This window comes from Poecilia reticulata, chromosome 3, assembly GCF_904066995.2.
Source record: "Poecilia reticulata chromosome 3, P_reticulata-male-v2, whole genome shotgun sequence".
NCBI lineage: Eukaryota > Metazoa > Chordata > Actinopteri > Cyprinodontiformes > Poeciliidae > Poecilia > Poecilia reticulata.
In genome coordinates, this window is record NC_088832.1 from 20,046,150 (window position 1) to 20,062,431 (window position 16,282).

General features: G+C 40.8%; 2 protein-coding genes across 3 annotated transcripts; both read left to right on the top strand.

Annotated features, from left to right (window-relative positions):
• The first annotated feature begins 1,419 nt into the window (after positions 1-1,419).
• On the top strand, positions 1,420-10,149 carry LOC103462540 (uncharacterized). Of its 2 annotated transcripts, none has more exons than XM_008405411.3 (8): positions 1,420-1,684; positions 2,556-2,659; positions 2,737-3,205; positions 3,284-3,376; positions 3,460-3,496; positions 6,952-7,023; positions 7,108-8,349; positions 9,510-10,149. In XM_008405411.3, the coding sequence occupies exons 1-8, from the start codon at positions 1,586-1,588 to the stop codon at positions 9,785-9,787; spliced, it is 2,394 nt and encodes a 797-aa protein (XP_008403633.2). In that variant the 5' UTR covers positions 1,420-1,585; the 3' UTR covers positions 9,788-10,149. The 2 variants fall into 2 exon arrangements, with proteins under 2 accessions (XP_008403633.2, XP_017159629.1); XM_017304140.2 differs by having other exon boundaries at positions 1,424-1,684; positions 9,507-10,149.
• A 1,790-nt stretch (positions 10,150-11,939) lies between these two features.
• Positions 11,940-15,947, top strand: nudt21 (nudix hydrolase 21). Its single transcript, XM_008405412.3, has 7 exons — positions 11,940-12,202; positions 13,585-13,785; positions 13,859-13,922; positions 13,996-14,085; positions 14,760-14,835; positions 14,943-15,057; positions 15,564-15,947. Exons 1-7 carry the CDS (start codon positions 12,081-12,083, stop codon positions 15,583-15,585), a joined length of 690 nt encoding a protein of 229 aa, XP_008403634.1. The 5' UTR covers positions 11,940-12,080; the 3' UTR covers positions 15,586-15,947.
• Positions 15,948-16,282: the final 335 nt, after the last annotated feature.

Sequence of the window (16,282 nt, forward strand, 5' to 3'; positions counted from 1 at the left end):
ACAGTTTTTATGCGTAGTCTCACAACTATATTTTCTAACTATTGGGCCGCTGCAGTAAGCAGTGTACCAAAAATGTGTGGCGACTGTAAACATGTTGCTGCAAGGAAAAATCTGATTAACAAATAAATCAGTCCCTGGTCACCTTTTAATACAACGTTGTGAAATAAATTGCTTTTAATTAATTCTCACTCTAGTCATCAAGTTGAAGCTGATAGATACAGATTGTACTGATTGATTGATTTAGTATTCCTATGATTTGGACTTCTCATTTTTTACATTTTATTCATTTATTTTTATGGGGTTGTGTTTTTTGTACATTTTGATTTACTGACTTATTTACTGTTTGTGTTATTTAATTTAAATTCTCAAAGTCAAACAGATGCACAGGCAGTGCTGTATTTCATTGAAAACAAATTTCTCTAAGACACATTTTTTAAAGTAAATGTACAAGGTTACATTTAAAAATTTTCATTCCTCTTTCTCCCCATGAGAATATTTAGTCAGCAGGAGTTCTTCCTGCTCATTAGTTGAAAGTACAGTCTCATCTGGTCTTTTTATTAGATTCAATCTTTGGGGATTACAAGTACAGACAGGCTCTAATTAACATTAAATGCATTTAAGCTTCAGAAAACAATGATTCAAACTTGCCTCCAGGTTACAATAACCAACGGTGCAGGATTATTATACCTGCAGCTTGGCGCTGAAATAGGTGATGGCATATTACTGCATGTGGAAAACATTTCATGTGGGATTTCTTAGATGAAAACAAGTTATTTCTGGGCTGAAAAGGGAGTTTAAGATGAAAAGAAACAGTCCCTGTGACGCTCCCCTCATTTGTGTAAATAGTCGCAGAAGCAAATGGCAAAGAAATGCGATCCACATATAGAAATGATTCAGATGAATATCCTGAATGTCTAAATATCTCTCCTAGTTTGAATATCAAATGTTCAGCAGCCATGCAAGCGACAAAATTCCCGTGAAGCCCAAGATTCAAGCCGCCAGAGAAAAAGGCACTGGGACTAAAATATGTAGGAACTGGTGCTTGTGGGCGTGTGTCGTGTTTTATGGCTCCTGAACAACTTGTGCAACTGGCTGTTTTACACCTCACAGCCCATTTATCGCAGGTTCCTTCAGTGGTAAAGCACCCAAGAAATGCCAGGTCAGCCTGTCAATTACTGCTTCAAAGCATCTTTTCCGCATATAAAATAAATTATTAATTTGTTACATAAGCAACAGCAGAACACGCAGTCTATTCAGAGGTTTCCTGCTTAAAGTGGCGGTTAGGATGCAGATGCACAGAGCTGGGGATGCATTGATGAAGCAGGTGTCAGAGTGGCGACTTTTCTGTGTGTGTCAGAGCCTCTCCTTGTTTTATCACCATCTTTTCCTCCTGGTTTTTCCTCTCGCAGTGGGGAGGGGAGGAGTGGGGGGGCGGTGGCAGAGAAAGGCGAGGTTCTGTTGTCAGATCTGTCAGTCGAGCCAGCCTGGTCCCTCCCACCACTGTGGAGGCATTACATACTGCTGGTGCTCTTAGCAACCGTGCCTCAGCAACAGAGCCACGGCAGCAGCGTGCCGTGTCTCCCCAATGGAGCTGCCATTGGGCGGACCAGCTCTCAGGCACTACACCCAGAGCAGACCGAGACCCCACCGGCAAAAACTGAACTACCGTCCCAGCAGACCGCAGGTAATGTGTGTGAGGATCAGATGGGTTTGGGATAAAATGGTTGGTGTGTGAGAGAGAGAGGGGAGAAAAATGGAAGGGAGGGAGAGGATGGAAGAGGGTACAGAGGGGAGAGGCAGGGGGAAGGGAAGGGTGGAGAAGATGCCTGGTCCCTGCTTGAATTAGGCAGTCCCTTTGTACCGGTCACTTGCTCTTTGAAAAACCCACTCTCTTTTCTCTGTGTGCATATGAGATGGTGATGAGGGCGAGTGGGAATTTGGTCTCAGCGTCTTCCTGCAAAAAAAAGGAAACCATACAAAAAAAAAGGCTTTAGGCATTTTTAATTTGTACATTTCTCTAAATGCTGAGTGAGTGCATCTATTCCCCACTGAGCTGGTCATGTTGTCACAGAGCTTCAGCAGCTTGTAGACATGCAGTCACTCCCATGGAGACAAAATTCACCCAATCCCCCCGGCAGAAGATCGCGTAACGGTGACTTCTGCTAAATTCGTGTTCTGCAGCCAACCTCCTGACTTTCATCTCCACTTGTGGGCGCAGATGTTGACATGATCAGCGTAATGCAACTCTGCATAGCAGCAATTTTAATATCGCGTTACCTTTATTGGCAAAATGAATTATGCTGCGCTCGTTCTGGATATAAAACCCAGCGTTGCTCGATCACTGTACGTTACTGAGCAACTGGCTCCCAGGAGGCCTGGTTCCATCAGAAATGGATGAGAAAATCAAACCAAAAAAAAAAAGAGAAAAATGTGCGTTGAGGCAGGAAGAACAGCTCTGCCAGAGTGTGTGGGTTTTCAGAGGTGATTGTTATGTAATGTAAAGTTATATGTGATACAGTTTGTGATTGCTGGGATCTGCTAATTTCTATAATTAGGAGACGATAATTGAGAGTGAAAATGAAGTTCTTGAGCACATGGGGCGAGTGGATGAAGGCGTGGAGGAGTTCTTTACAAAGAAAGTACTTCCCACTGATACGCTGTGAGTATCGCTCAGTAGCTAAATGATCTAGTGTGAACAGAAGCAGCCAGAGCTGACATGTAAGGCTCTTTGTGTAGGACCAAGCAGGATGAGGAAACTATCACACAGCAAGAAGTGGCTCCTGCCAGCGCTGTCGCTCCCTGTCCTCCACCGACGAAAACTCTCAGGAGGAAACTGGGAGATTTCTTCACCCTCAAGAGGAAGCGAGGTCTGAAGTCAGAGCCGAGCCAGGAGGGCCGCCCCAAAAAAGCCTCCATCGCCGATTTCATCCGACCTCTTAGGGAGGTTGCCAGGTCAGAGAAAGACAAGGAGAAGGAGCGGGTGAAGGAGCACGACAAGGAGAATGAAAAGGATAAAGCGAAAGCTCATCCCAGTGCCGTTACTGGAGAGGCAGCTGTTCAGGAGACGGAGGTTACCGGTGACGCGCCGCTGAGGGGCGAGGCAGCGCCTCCCCGCCGAGCTCTCAGGGAGGGGAAATCCCAGTCGCTCATTCTGCTGTCTGGATCAGCGGCAGCAGGAGCTACCAATGCCAGAAATACCGCCAAGGTGAACAGCGCTGCAGCTCAACTCTTCCACTTTTGTAGTAAAACCATCTGAATGTCAGTCATGTTCTGCTGATTTCAGAAACAGTTTGAAGGCCAGCACAGCTTTGAGCAGAAACTCCACCTCATGCTTCAGCGTATTGGGGTCTCCAAGCCTCCTCCAGGAGACACACAGGTGTGTAAATGTGCATGCCTCAACTATCTGACATATAGTAAGGAATTATGAATATTAGAGTTAAATTATTTGTGTTATTTTAGAATCAAGAAGGAGAAATGAAAAAGGCTGAATCTGAAGGTATGTATCATCATCTACGGCATTTTTTAATTCTTTCCTCCTGATTGTTAATAAAGCTGAAATGACCTTTAAGTCAATTATGCCAAAAGTATATTTTTAATACACGGACAGTATTGTAAAAACATTCATATTTCACAGATTTTTTTCAGTTTTTCTTTTTTGTGTCAAACTTAAATGTTTCAGATCATCAAACACATTTTAATATCAACCAAAGATAACCACACCCAGGCCTGATTACTGCACGACCCACAGAGTCGAGAAATCACTTCAAAAGAACCTGCCTGACAACACGAAGTAGGCTAAGAGAGCTCAAAACACAGCACACTATTAATTTACAGAAATTCAAGAACAAATGAAAACCAAATCATGAGGCTGGTGAGCACATCGGAGACTCATCCAGAAGGTCAGAAAAGAATTTATCACAACATCTGAGCACTGCAGGCCTTACCTGCTTCAGGTAAAGTTGGTGTTCCTGATTCAACAATCACAGAGACTGGGAACAATCGTATCCATGGGAGAGCTACAACGCCATATAAAAAAACATCTTCAAGACAAAGACATGTTGGAAATATTCACTGAACTGATGAGACAAAAGGGAAACATTTTGGAAACTAGCACTGCGATTTAAAAAATTAACATAGTGAAAGCAATATGATGGTCTTTGGCGACTTTGCTGCTTCCGGACCTGAACACCTTGCCATAATTTATGGATATTCTCCCAAAAGAATATCCTGAAGGTGAATTTACAACTGTCAGTTTTTGACATTAAACTTAAGCACACTTGGATCCCTGCAGTTTGGTTGAATTTAAACAACTCCAAGAGGAAGAGTGGGACAAAAAGACTATAAAAGACTTTACAGTTTCTTTTCTTAAACAGTTTTAGCAAACACTTGATCACACTTGTAGCTGCCAGGAATGGCACAGCCATTAATGTTGAGAGTATTTTCTCTTTTTACATTGGGGCATGTTGGTTAGTGATCTGAAACATTCAAGTGTAAAAAAAAATAATAATGGAGGAAATCTGCAAGGCAACAATCGTTGTCTTACAGAATTGTATTCCTGAGACATCTGTAATTAAGTTTGTACTTTCCTCAAAAAGCTATTACTGGATTGTATCCTTGTCTTCTGCCCTCTCGTGGAAGCCCTAATTCTAGATGGCTACAGGCACCTTAGAAGAAGAAAAGTCCTTGATATGAAACGGTTTTGGCAAAGATAACCTTAAAAACTGAACTGAGCATTTAAAAATAAGCCTTTATGACAAAAAAATTGCTTAATTATAAATGAATTATAGAAAAAAGGTAGTAAAAAGACCTGTATTAACTGGGCTGCTCCAGTTGGTGAGCTGGCTCCCAAGGGGATTTGTACCAGCCCTTTGCGCCACCCCCTCCTCCCCAACATATGTAACTCCTCATATTAGGGTATTAGGAGGTGGGACAATGGGCCTTGCAGGCATGGGTGGGGCACTATGCAGAACTTTGCACCCATATCCCAATTTTAATGCGCCTTAGACATAAACACTACACTTCATTTTACAGGGACATATTAGGATCAAGACGCTCTTACATGCTTTCAACGGGACCATGCTTGAATTGAAGCTTGATCACACCCAGAAAGTGGACTGCCACTGGGTGGCCTATGGTTTCTGGGGATGTGTCTGGCTGCCAATGGGCGGTGGGGACTGTGTGGGGTTCTGGTGGGTGTCCATCCTTCTTAACCTCCCAGGGGATAGCCCACCAGGTGGAGCAGTAATGGTCCACCTGGTCCTTCTGAGTCCCGGCTGCTCCAGTGGGCTGGGTGATGGGTGGCAGGTCGTTCTTACCACACACAACTATTCACCTTCAGGTGACAAATTAGTTCATACACCTATGCAACACAAATGCTACCATTTACACACACCAACACTCATCCATCCATCTACTGGAGCCCATCTCCAGCAGTCAATCGGTGAGAGACAGGGTGCACCCTGGAGATGGGCAACACAGAGACAGACAGAACAAGCAACCATGCATGCACAGACCCACACCTAAGGACAATTTAGACAAACTAGTTAGCCTAACAGTCATGTTTCTGGACTGTGGAAGAAAGCCAGAGAGAACCCACACATCTTGCTGCAAGGCAACAGCGCTACCAACTGCACCACTCTGCACCGACACACATATAATAGAAATGGTAGAAGGTCATACACAGGTTAATATTACATCATCGTAGACTGCCTACTTTGAAGCTGGATGCAATCTGGCTTTAATAAAGTCAATCATGCAATTAGGATACCATCTTCAGATATACTTTTTGTAGAGTAAATATGTCCTGGAACATGTCAGCAGCCATCTTCTCTATATGTTCAAACTCCAGTCCTTAAGGGCCAGTGTCCTGCAACCTTTAGATGCCTCTCTACTTCAGCATATCAGCTCGAATATTAGCTCATTAGCAGAGCTCCGTAGAGCTCGACTTTGTGGCAGAGAGGCAGTTTAACCTTTTAGTTAAAGTCTAAAAGTTGCAGGACTCTGGCCCTCGAGGAATGTAGTTTGAGACCACTGCTCTTTGGGATACCCACACAACACCATGGTCTTTGGGAGTCGGATGATGCACCTTGCAAGCCCAACCATTACCTCCAACACCCTAATTGCAACCCCCATTTTAATCCACTTGAGAAATTTCACAGTAGCTCAGACATCGATGCAAACAATAGAGAGGAGCATTGCATGGACCCCTGTTATTCTTGGCCTTGTGCCTTCGCCAGTTCAGCAGAGCTTGTTGGTGCGGGATTGGCCTTATGGGCTCTGGCATTATCACAGGGGAGTGTACAACTGGGTTGGGGTGTTGGGTGATCTGTCAACTGTATGGCTATTCTGGGGTCTTCAGCAGCCAAAGATGGTAAATCACATCCTCCAGGTCAAAGATTAACACACACACCTACTCTATCTGCACACACTCACATGGTCGAAGACACACAAAGGTTCCTATTCATCAATGTGCCCTGCTTATTTTGATGCTATGCAATTTTTGTTTCAATAAAATCTTTGATGCGATTGGAATCCATCCTCTGACATCTTTTCGTAGAGCATCATTTCCCTGCCACATGTAGGCAACCAACTTCTCTTTATATAGTTTATCTAAAATGCTGAGAGTGAAATTGTGGGGAAAATTTTTTACTGCTTTAGGTTTTCAGGTATATTTTGTGGGTAATTACATGGGCTATTTTTTTTTATTGTGGATTTCTGTAATACCCATATCCTTCTGGTTGGGAAAAATGTGTCAAATACACAATCATGAAATGGCTAATGCACTTGTTATGATACAGAAATAAAACATAAATCTGAAATAGCGTATGTCATCATGACTATCTTTTCTAGTATAAGGCTTAAAGAGTTAAGGAATCAAAATCTACCTGCTTCAGTGTGAAATGTGGTGCTTTATTTGTCCTTTAAAATGACATAAAAGTCTTTGCGCTTCAGGTACCATCATTGATAATAAACCTGAGCCACCCTCTACTTTCTCAAAACCTCGGACTATGTCTGCATCTTCAGGTAAATCACAATTAGTCATTTTCAGCCTCTTTCCTAACCTGCTACAATCAGCTAGATGACTTTCTCCTTCCTTTTTCTTTCCAGACACCCGGCATCAAATTCGGGCGAGTCTGTCGGCACATGAGGCAGCTGGGAAGCCTGCTCTGCTTCCAAAGCCAGTAATCAAACCAGCTCCGCCTCCCGCAACATCAGGCCGCAATACGCCAGAGAACGAGCTAGCACAGATTCAGGAAGCAGAGTCAAACACGCCCACTAAGCCCAGTCTGGCCGCTGCTCCGTCTGCTCCTGCTACCACCTCTTCTTCTGTACCGACAATCTCTAATTCAGTCCCTGACTCAGCCAGTGTCACAGTTTCCTCCTCATGTACTGACACAGAGATATGCACTGACTCAGTGGACTCTGCTGCAGCAACTACAACACCTACCAGCATTACAGCCAGTGACAGGAAAGCCTCAGTCCCTATATCTAGTTCTCCTGTCACTGAAGCTCCCACCTCCACAGTTACTAGCATCTCTACCCCATCTGAGCCCCCTGGCACAGCCTCAGCTACACCCACCACCTCAGAGTCCACAACCCCAAGTCCTTCAGTTACTTCCACCTCAAAAACAGAAACTACTTCTTCCATCCCCACCCTGGAAACTGGTTCAGCTCCCTGCCAGCAGAGCCCAGTTTCTAAAACAGCAACAAATCTACCAACTGAGGCAACTTCCCTGGAGCCAAATGGTTCTCTCTCAGCTGCTGGAGGTGATGTTTCTGTCAGCACCGCAGCTTCTTCTTCCTCCACCAGCGTGTCAGATTCAGGCCTACATACTCCACCCAGTACCTCTGTAGCTACATGTCATCCTCCCAATTCTGGTGCAGTTACAACCGCAGATACACACGGTGTCCCCGTTACTTCAGCCTCCCCTGTGACCCCAGCTCCCCTCCCTCCCACAGCTGATGAAACCCTCAGCCCACCATCCAGCGACCACATGGACTCTGCCTCCTCTCCTGCCATCGTCCAGTCAGACGCCCCCATTTCTGCTCCCTCCACTTCTTCCAGTGACACGAACCCTACAGACACCGCCTCCACTGCTACCAGTTTAAACCGCGCAGACACCACTTCCACCAGCAGCTCGGCGGGCGCTGCTGCAATTAGCTCCCCACACATAACTGGGTCAGATCCAGTCTTCACGATTCCCCCTGACGGAGAGTTAAGTGCCACTCCTTGCCGCTTCAGCAGTCCAGCACCCCCTGATGGTGAGTCGCACCAGGATAAAGATTTACAAACGCTGCATGAGGAAGGGGGGGAAGGAGAAGGACCAGGAAAACCCACAACAGACACATGTAAGATTTTATTTTAGTAAATGTGCAATTCAGTGCCTTGCAGATGTATTCCCACTCGGCTGTTTTCAGATTACCTTTAATAACTTCAGTTTATTTTACTGAGAAATTATGTGAAGAGTAGTGGATAATTTAAATGTTGAAGGAAATGATCACTTGGTTTTTACTCCCCCCCAATAGAAATCTTAAAAGTTTAATGTGCATTTGTATTCAACCTCCTTTGAATGAACACAATCCAATTCTCTTAATTAACTTTCAAAATCACTTCAGTTCATTTCAATTCACCAGATTTAAATGGTGCCAATTCAAAACAAAAGGGCTCTTAAAAGGGATCTATAATGCAAAATTCACATTTTGCACTTTTTTGTTTCCATTTGGGTCTTACTCTAAAAAACCAAAACACGACATTTTTGGCAATAAGTAAATGTAGTTCAAACACCACCTGATGGTTAAGTCGCAATCAATTACCTAGCATCCAAGTTGAGTTAAAGCACGTTTGGTCAGCTGGTTTTACCGCAGCATGCGCTGTTAAAATGGCTGCTGGAAAATACAAGTGTTTTGTTGTTTACTTACCATTCAAAAACCACTCGCTTCGTTCTTGTTGGGTGTTCAAGAGGCTCTACTTATGCTTTTCAAAGATGTACCTTGTATAATTGTGCATCTGTTTGCAGCCATTTTTACGTGCGAACGTAAACATTGAGTTTGGGGGCGTAGCCAGCAGCATCTTATTAGGATTTAAAGTGACAGGAGGCCCTAAAATAGCTCAATCTGAAGGAAGCTTAGAATAGGCAGAACTGACCAGACAGAAATCTAAGAATGATTTTTGTGCAAGAAATGTGATGAACATGTTTTGTAAGCATAATATGTCATTTATAAGTTTTTAAAAAATAATTTTCTTTCCAGGTATACGGTCATCTTATTAGTAAATGGATACCACCCACCTTTAATTAACTCTAAGTACAGATGCAGTTCTATGAAGGCCTCAGAGGTTTATAGGTCATTGGTGAAAAAAGGATTATGAAGACCAGAGACCAGCAATATGCAAAAATGTGGACAACTTCAAGGGGCATAAATACTTTTGTCAGAACCGTTCACATGGTTCCACTTAATGTACATACTGTAGGTAGTTGTTTGTCTAATTGAATTTTTTTGTCTTTTAGCAGTCAATAAGCCTTCTGAGGAGGTCAAACAGACCAAATCAGGTGATTCTGAGGAGAAGAAGGAAGATGCTCACGGCAAGAAGAAGAGCGAAAGTGACAGTGACAAACCACTGGTTGACAACGGTGATGTAACAAGAAAAGAAGTGCAGGAAGAAAGTGTGAGAGCAGAGGAGAACGCCCTCTCTGAACCCGACCCGGGTGCAGAGGGTGAGAGGAGCAGAGACGACACAGTCAATGAGGCTCAAGAGCAAGAGAAAACAATGTCAGCAGGAGATAAGTGAAAAATAATAAAGTCGCTGAACATGGGACCAACAACTGTGACAGACAGGAGAGTTCACAGTAAAGGCTACGAGGGGTAAGGAAGGCTGGGGGAGAGATTATCAATGGCACTTCCGACAGGGACCACCACATTACTGCAGCACACCACTAAGAGTGGGCCACTGGACCAAAGAACTGAGATCCTCTTGGTGTGATGTAATCAACAAATCCAGCAGTGTCTTTGTCCTTTTTTTAACTTCTGTTGAGATTTTGCATTGCACGTATGATTATGTACTATAAGAAAACTATTGTGGTAAAATACATGATGTTTACAAAAGATGGAAAAGAGACATAGCTATGACTATTAAATGGATTATTCAATTCACTGAGTCATTCCTTAAGCTTTTTTAAAGTTGCTTTTGTACATGAAGTTAGTTATATTTCCCTGAAACATCATACATCCATTATTGCACCGTGGACAGGTCACCAGTTCATCACAGGGCAAGACAGAGACACAAAGAACAAACACACACACACACACACACACACACACACACACACACACACACACACACACACACACACACACACACACACACACACACACACACACACACACACACACACACACACACACTTAATTGCAATTTAGATGAACCAGTTAGCTACAGTAGTCATGTTTTTGGATGGGGGAGGAAGTTGGAATACCCAGAGAGAATCCATGCATGCACAAGGAAAGCATGTAAACTCCAAAAAAAAATTCTCCCAGGCCAGACCAGAAACCCAGGACCACTCAGCGAATCAGTTTATTTTATTTAATTATTTATTTAATTTAATTTATCTTGTTGGATTGTTAATTTCAGCAGGGAGTAAACATTCCCAGGAAAAGATTTTGAGATAAAAAATTAGCTACACTGCTAAAACACAAAATCTCACCTAGTATTTTTGGTGTAGTTCCTTAATATTGATGGAAAAGTAATAGTATCACAGGCAGATTTTTTCACCTACAACAGGACATTTTCCCCACATGACAAGTGAAATAATCTGCCAGTGCAATAGTAATTTTTCATCAACATTAATGAATTATTGACTTAAAGCAAACTCATATGTTGTTATAAAGTTATTTGTAATTTAATTTGTCTTATTTCAAGTGTATTAAGATATTTGCACTAGAAACTAAACCAAACATATTTGGTAAGACTTTGTGTTTTCACAGTGTACCAGTCATTTTCTGTTACGATTGCATTATTCCCAGGTGAATTAAGAGTCTTGTTTAGTTTTCCAAATGTGTCAGAAAGCAAAAGGTCCAAATAATCAGTGATTATATCTCATTACTAACTCTGTTACTAACAAGCTGAAGGTTATTCACAGACTTTCTTTGTCTTTTGGCTAAATCATAATTATTCACAATTTTTTAAAAATTAAAAATAGCTTTCAAAAATTTAATAAGCACACTAAAATGTCCTACATAATATAAGGTTTTATAACATTGATTTTTAAAATTTCCTTTAGTTTTACTTTTATTCACGTTTCCTCAGAGTTGAGTAGTAACTCATTACATTTACTCCATTACAATTACTTGAGTAACTTTGTAGAAAAAAAATTACTTTTAGGAGTATTTTTACTTTTACTTAAGTAATTTTACTTTGAAATATTGCTACTTTTCTTGAGTAAAATTTCTGGATGCTCTACTCACTGTGAATAACTTCAATGAATGAAGAACAAGCTCGTTTATAACAAAAATTTACCAGACACAAACACTTGTGTGTTAGTTTATTACGTTTTTTAAATGAAAAATATTTATTTGGAAAAAGTTTTTTTTTTTTGCCTGATTTTGTTATTTTTAAACTATTTTATTTGTAGAATTATCTTTAAAATACAACCATTTCTGTGTATTTTAGTCCGTCTGATTATGTAATTTTCAAATATAAATGAAATACTTTTTTACTTTAATTTCTTGGACGCCTACTTTTTACTTTTACTTGAGTAAATATAAGTAAATATAATATATTACTTGAGTATAATTTTCGGGTGCTCTCCTCACCTCTGTGTGTTTATATTGAGTAATAACCGCCAAACTGTTTACTTTTTGTGACTCTGTTTTTAAACCTCTGTTTTTAAACACACCGCGAACAGCAGGGGTCGCTGTCGAGGACATCAACCAAACCGCGCTGTTTTCACCCGGAAGAGGAAGAACAAAGGAGACGGGGGTCTGTGCAGTGGAGCGCTCGGTGTGTTTTTTCTCTTTTGTCCGTCAGTAGATTAATCAGGTTTCCTGCCTTTTATCTGCAGGAGTTTTCATAGTAGTAGGAAAGGATGTCGGTCGTGCAGCCCAGTCGCTCGTCCACCGGGTGGCCGCGCCGCGGCGGAGAGCAGTTCGGGAGCAAATACATCAGCGGGCCCGCTAAACCGCTCACCCTGGAGCGGACCATCAACCTGTGAGTCCAGCACCGCCTGCAGCCCCTAGTCTGGCTACTATTGTGGAAAAGTGTCCGGAACGACTGAGGCTGTTCTGTCTGTGAAAAATATTTTTATTTTGATGAGGATCTGTGCAATTTAGTCACCAAAATCGTTAAAAAAAATCATAAATATTTGACTTGTGAAGGCGGTATTTATGGTCGCATCTGGGCTTTAGTTAGCTTTGGCAAACATAAGGAAATAGTATTTATCAGTGAAGTGGAAGGTTATGCACAACATGTGTGTTTTTGATCTAAATTACACTAAATAGTTTTACTTGACTCATTTGGTTTTTAATATATAAAATAACAAGTTTAAATGACAAAACTTTACATAACCTTTCTGGTCCACTGCAGATTTATGTACTAAGTAATCGGTGCTTAATTTAATTTGTTTATCCGTATTGATTAAACGTATTTAATGACGTTTTGTTTATATAAGTTTGAAATGGATTGGAATTTAATTGAATAGTCATTTTTCAGCTATTAATTAATCATCTCAATGCAAAAAAAATAATAATTTCTACTATTAAAACATGCTGTTTGAATCCTATTTTTAAATCCTATTTGTTTTATGTTACTGTGATTAAACCTTCAGTAAATGTGTTTTGGTTAATTCACTACATACTGTTATATAATATAATTGAATAAATGGAATAGTACTTTTTTAGCTAGAAGTTAAACATCTCAATGCAGAAAATTTAAATTTTTCTATGAAAGCGTTGCATGGAGTACAAGTACACTGCAGGAGTTTAAAAGCTAAACATTTCTTTTAATTTATGTAAATTTACATTAAAACATATAAAACATATTCACCCAAAAGATAACATTCACATAATGACTGATATAATTTCTAATTAGCTTTATGAATTCTGATTCAATCTTGTTAATGTTCCACATTTTTGGAGTTTAAAATAGATTATAATTGAGTAGTTATTTTTTAGCTAAAAGATAATCACCTCAAAGCAGAAAATTACAATTTTATCAAAGAAACTTTTTATGGAGTAAAAACGCATTCTGTTTGAATTTGGAAAATGTTATGGAAATATTTGAAAACAATGCTCAAACATCTGTATTCTAGATTTCTGATTCAAAGTATCACTTTCTGAGATGAACATTTTACTTAGAAAAGAGCGGTGGTCACACATAAAATCTGTTGATTTTGTGTTTAAGTCATTCAGTAAAGTTGTGTTGAGGATTAAAAATGGAGTGAACTCTCCATACACTCAAAAAACTGATGTAAATGCATTATTTTTTTTACCAAAATGTGAATTTGTAAACTTTGTTTTGTTTCTGATTTGCTTTGAGCAGCTACAAACAAAGTCGGCGGCCGAATGAAGCATGTTTTGTCTTTCTGGTCGCAGATACCCTCTCACGAACTACACGTTTGGCACCAAGGAGCCACTTTACGAGAAAGACAGCTCTGTGGCCGCCAGGTTCCAGAGAATGCGTGAAGAGTTCGATAAGATGGGCATGCGTCGGACAGTAGAGGGAGTCCTCATCGTTCACGAGCACAGGCTGCCTCACGTTCTCCTGCTGCAGCTGGGCACAACGTTTTTCAAGCTGTGAGTGTCTGTCTGGTGCTGCTGCAGGAAGCAGCTGCAGGGTGCAGAGTTACAGGTTGTGTCTGTCCTGCAGGCCTGGTGGAGAGCTGAATCCTGGAGAAGACGAGGTGGAGGGTCTGAAACGCCTGATGACTGAGGTAGCCGCTGTGGGATTCTGCCTCTGTGATTGGTGTGAAACTGACCTGAATTAACAGTCTGACTGGTTATTAGATCCTCGGGCGGCAAGATGGGGTGAAGCAGGACTGGGTGATAGATGATTGCATCGGTAACTGGTGGCGCCCCAACTTTGAGCCTCCGCAGGTTGGTATGCCAAGCAATGTGTCTACATATTTATGTAATGCACAGATTTGTGCATTTGTTGGTTTCCTGCCACATATCCTCAGTTGGAGTTTGTTTAGGTTTCATGTTGATAAATTCAACATTTTAGTCTAGTTTGGGGCTTCTTCTCACTTTAAAATCCAAATAAGCTGCTGCTCACCACGCTTCCTAATTCAACATTTACACTTACACATGAAAATGGCTGCAAACAGATGTGCACCTATACAACCATACATCTTTGAAAAGCAGAAGTAGAGCCTCCTGTACAATCAACATCAAAGCAGCAAGTTATTTTTTGGTTGGTATGTCAACAACAAAACACTTGTCTTTTCCAGCAGCCACTGTGCAGAACATACAGCAGTAAACCCAGCTGACCAAACGTATTTAAACTTAGCTTGTGTTGCTAGGTAATGGGCTGGGCTTTGCTGGGGTTGCTGGGTAACAGGGCAGTGCCTTCTGATTTGTGAAGGTTTTTAAATCGGCTCATTTTCCAGACATCAAATAATATTAATTTATTGTCTGAGTGGTTTACTCTTATGGACATGGGCTGTTTTTTTTAGAAGCACAAAAAGTCCAAAATGTGAATCTTGCCCAAGAGGTCCCCTTTAAATCCATGTTTTCATGAGAGAGCTAATGCGGTGCTTTTCATCTTCCAGTACCCGTACATTCCAGCTCACATCACTAAACCTAAGGAGCATAAAAAGCTCTTCTTGGTTCAGCTGCAGGAGAAAGGTCAGCATTTCTTTTTATTACCTCAAATGTGCTGAAAAATTAAAGTCTGCAATTATGAAATGAGGACAAATGATTGTCTGCATTTAAAATCTATAATATTCCCACAGCATTATTTGCCGTTCCCAAAAATTATAAGCTGGTGGCTGCTCCGTTGTTTGAACTGTACGACAACGCTCCTGGATATGGACCAATCATTTCCAGTCTACCGCAGCTACTGAGCAGGTAAAGCATATTTTATTGACGTCGTGCAGCTCTGTTATGAAGGACGCATAAACCTTTATTCTGGCTATTTGACTACCAGAAACATTCTAATTTTCTTCCTTGGTTAATTTTTACTGACAATGAAGATGAGCAGGGGGCAAAAGTAAAGAGGGTTTTGGTTTTTCTACCTCTGATGGCACAAAACAATTTCTCTGAAGTTGAAAACAAAAGGTTATGTTTGAAAGGCAATGAGATGAAGCTAAAATTCTGTTACATTTTCAAATTGTAGAGTCGTCTGGCTTTACAAAGGACAGAAAACTTTATTTTGTAGATTAAAGCTGGCTGAATCAGCCTGTTCTATAAATATGGAAAATGAAAAAGATCAATAGCCTGCTTACAATATAAAACACATAGTTTGTAGCTACAAACATCATAAAATTATTCAAATCACGGAGAGTCATGGCTCTCCGTCTAAGCCTATAATCACAGCTAAAGGGTTTCAGGTTGTATCTGTTTGTTTTTCTCAGGTTCAACTTTATCTACAACTAGCCTGACCAACAGTGTGGCTGTCTCTGTGAGTGCAGCCAGAAGCATTGTGCTGAAAGGACGTCATCTCCCGTTTATCTTTTACGAAACAAACGCCTGTTATGTCTGGTAAATAGAAAGTCTACGGGGTTGTTGTTGGAGAAAATGATACGGTCCGAGTTGTTTTTGTTTTATTTTTTAAACTTGTGAAGCTGCAGCCTTTTGTAGTATGCAGGTCTCTATTCCAGAATCTGGTTTTATGTTTGCCTAAAGGTTGACAATGTTTGATTAAAAAAAAATTCCAACATTGTGTTTCCTGTTGTTTTAACCTGTAACAATGCTGTCTTTTTTAAAATAAAGCTGTGTTTTGAGTATGTTTTTATAAAGTTAGAGCTACTGAATGTTAATAAGCACTTTTTAAAAATCTGTCAAGGGATTTTATGCTTTTAAACACAGAGGAAGGACTTTGCAGCATAATAAAATAAAACCATGTTAACGCCAACTTAGAAGCAGGTGTTTATTACAGGTCCCTCTTCTTTAGCAGTTTATACTGGACAGAAAAATAATGAAATTAACTCAGAATGAATACAAACACCAACAGCATTTATTTAAATCAAACTACTTTAGGCTCAATGGGCAACATGAAAAATGCTTTTAGATAGACTTACAGTAATGTTGCATTCATAACTGTTTTTTTTGTTTGTTTTTTTTTTTACCACTA

Excerpts from the sequence above, each read along its gene's own strand:
- LOC103462540 (XM_017304140.2), top strand. The coding sequence starts at position 1,586 with ATGGAGCTGCCATTGGGCGGACCAGCTCTCAGGCACTACACCCAGAGC. Across the intron at positions 2,660-2,736 it reads GTACTTCCCACTGATACGCT|GACCAAGCAGGATGAGGAAA; the intron begins GTGAGTATCGCT and ends CTCTTTGTGTAG. Across the intron at positions 3,206-3,283 it reads ATGCCAGAAATACCGCCAAG|AAACAGTTTGAAGGCCAGCA; the intron begins GTGAACAGCGCT and ends TGCTGATTTCAG.
- nudt21 (XM_008405412.3), top strand. The coding sequence starts at position 12,081 with ATGTCGGTCGTGCAGCCCAGTCGCTCGTCCACCGGGTGGCCGCGCCGC. Across the intron at positions 13,786-13,858 it reads GGCACAACGTTTTTCAAGCT|GCCTGGTGGAGAGCTGAATC; the intron begins GTGAGTGTCTGT and ends TCTGTCCTGCAG. Across the intron at positions 13,923-13,995 it reads TGAAACGCCTGATGACTGAG|ATCCTCGGGCGGCAAGATGG; the intron begins GTAGCCGCTGTG and ends ACTGGTTATTAG.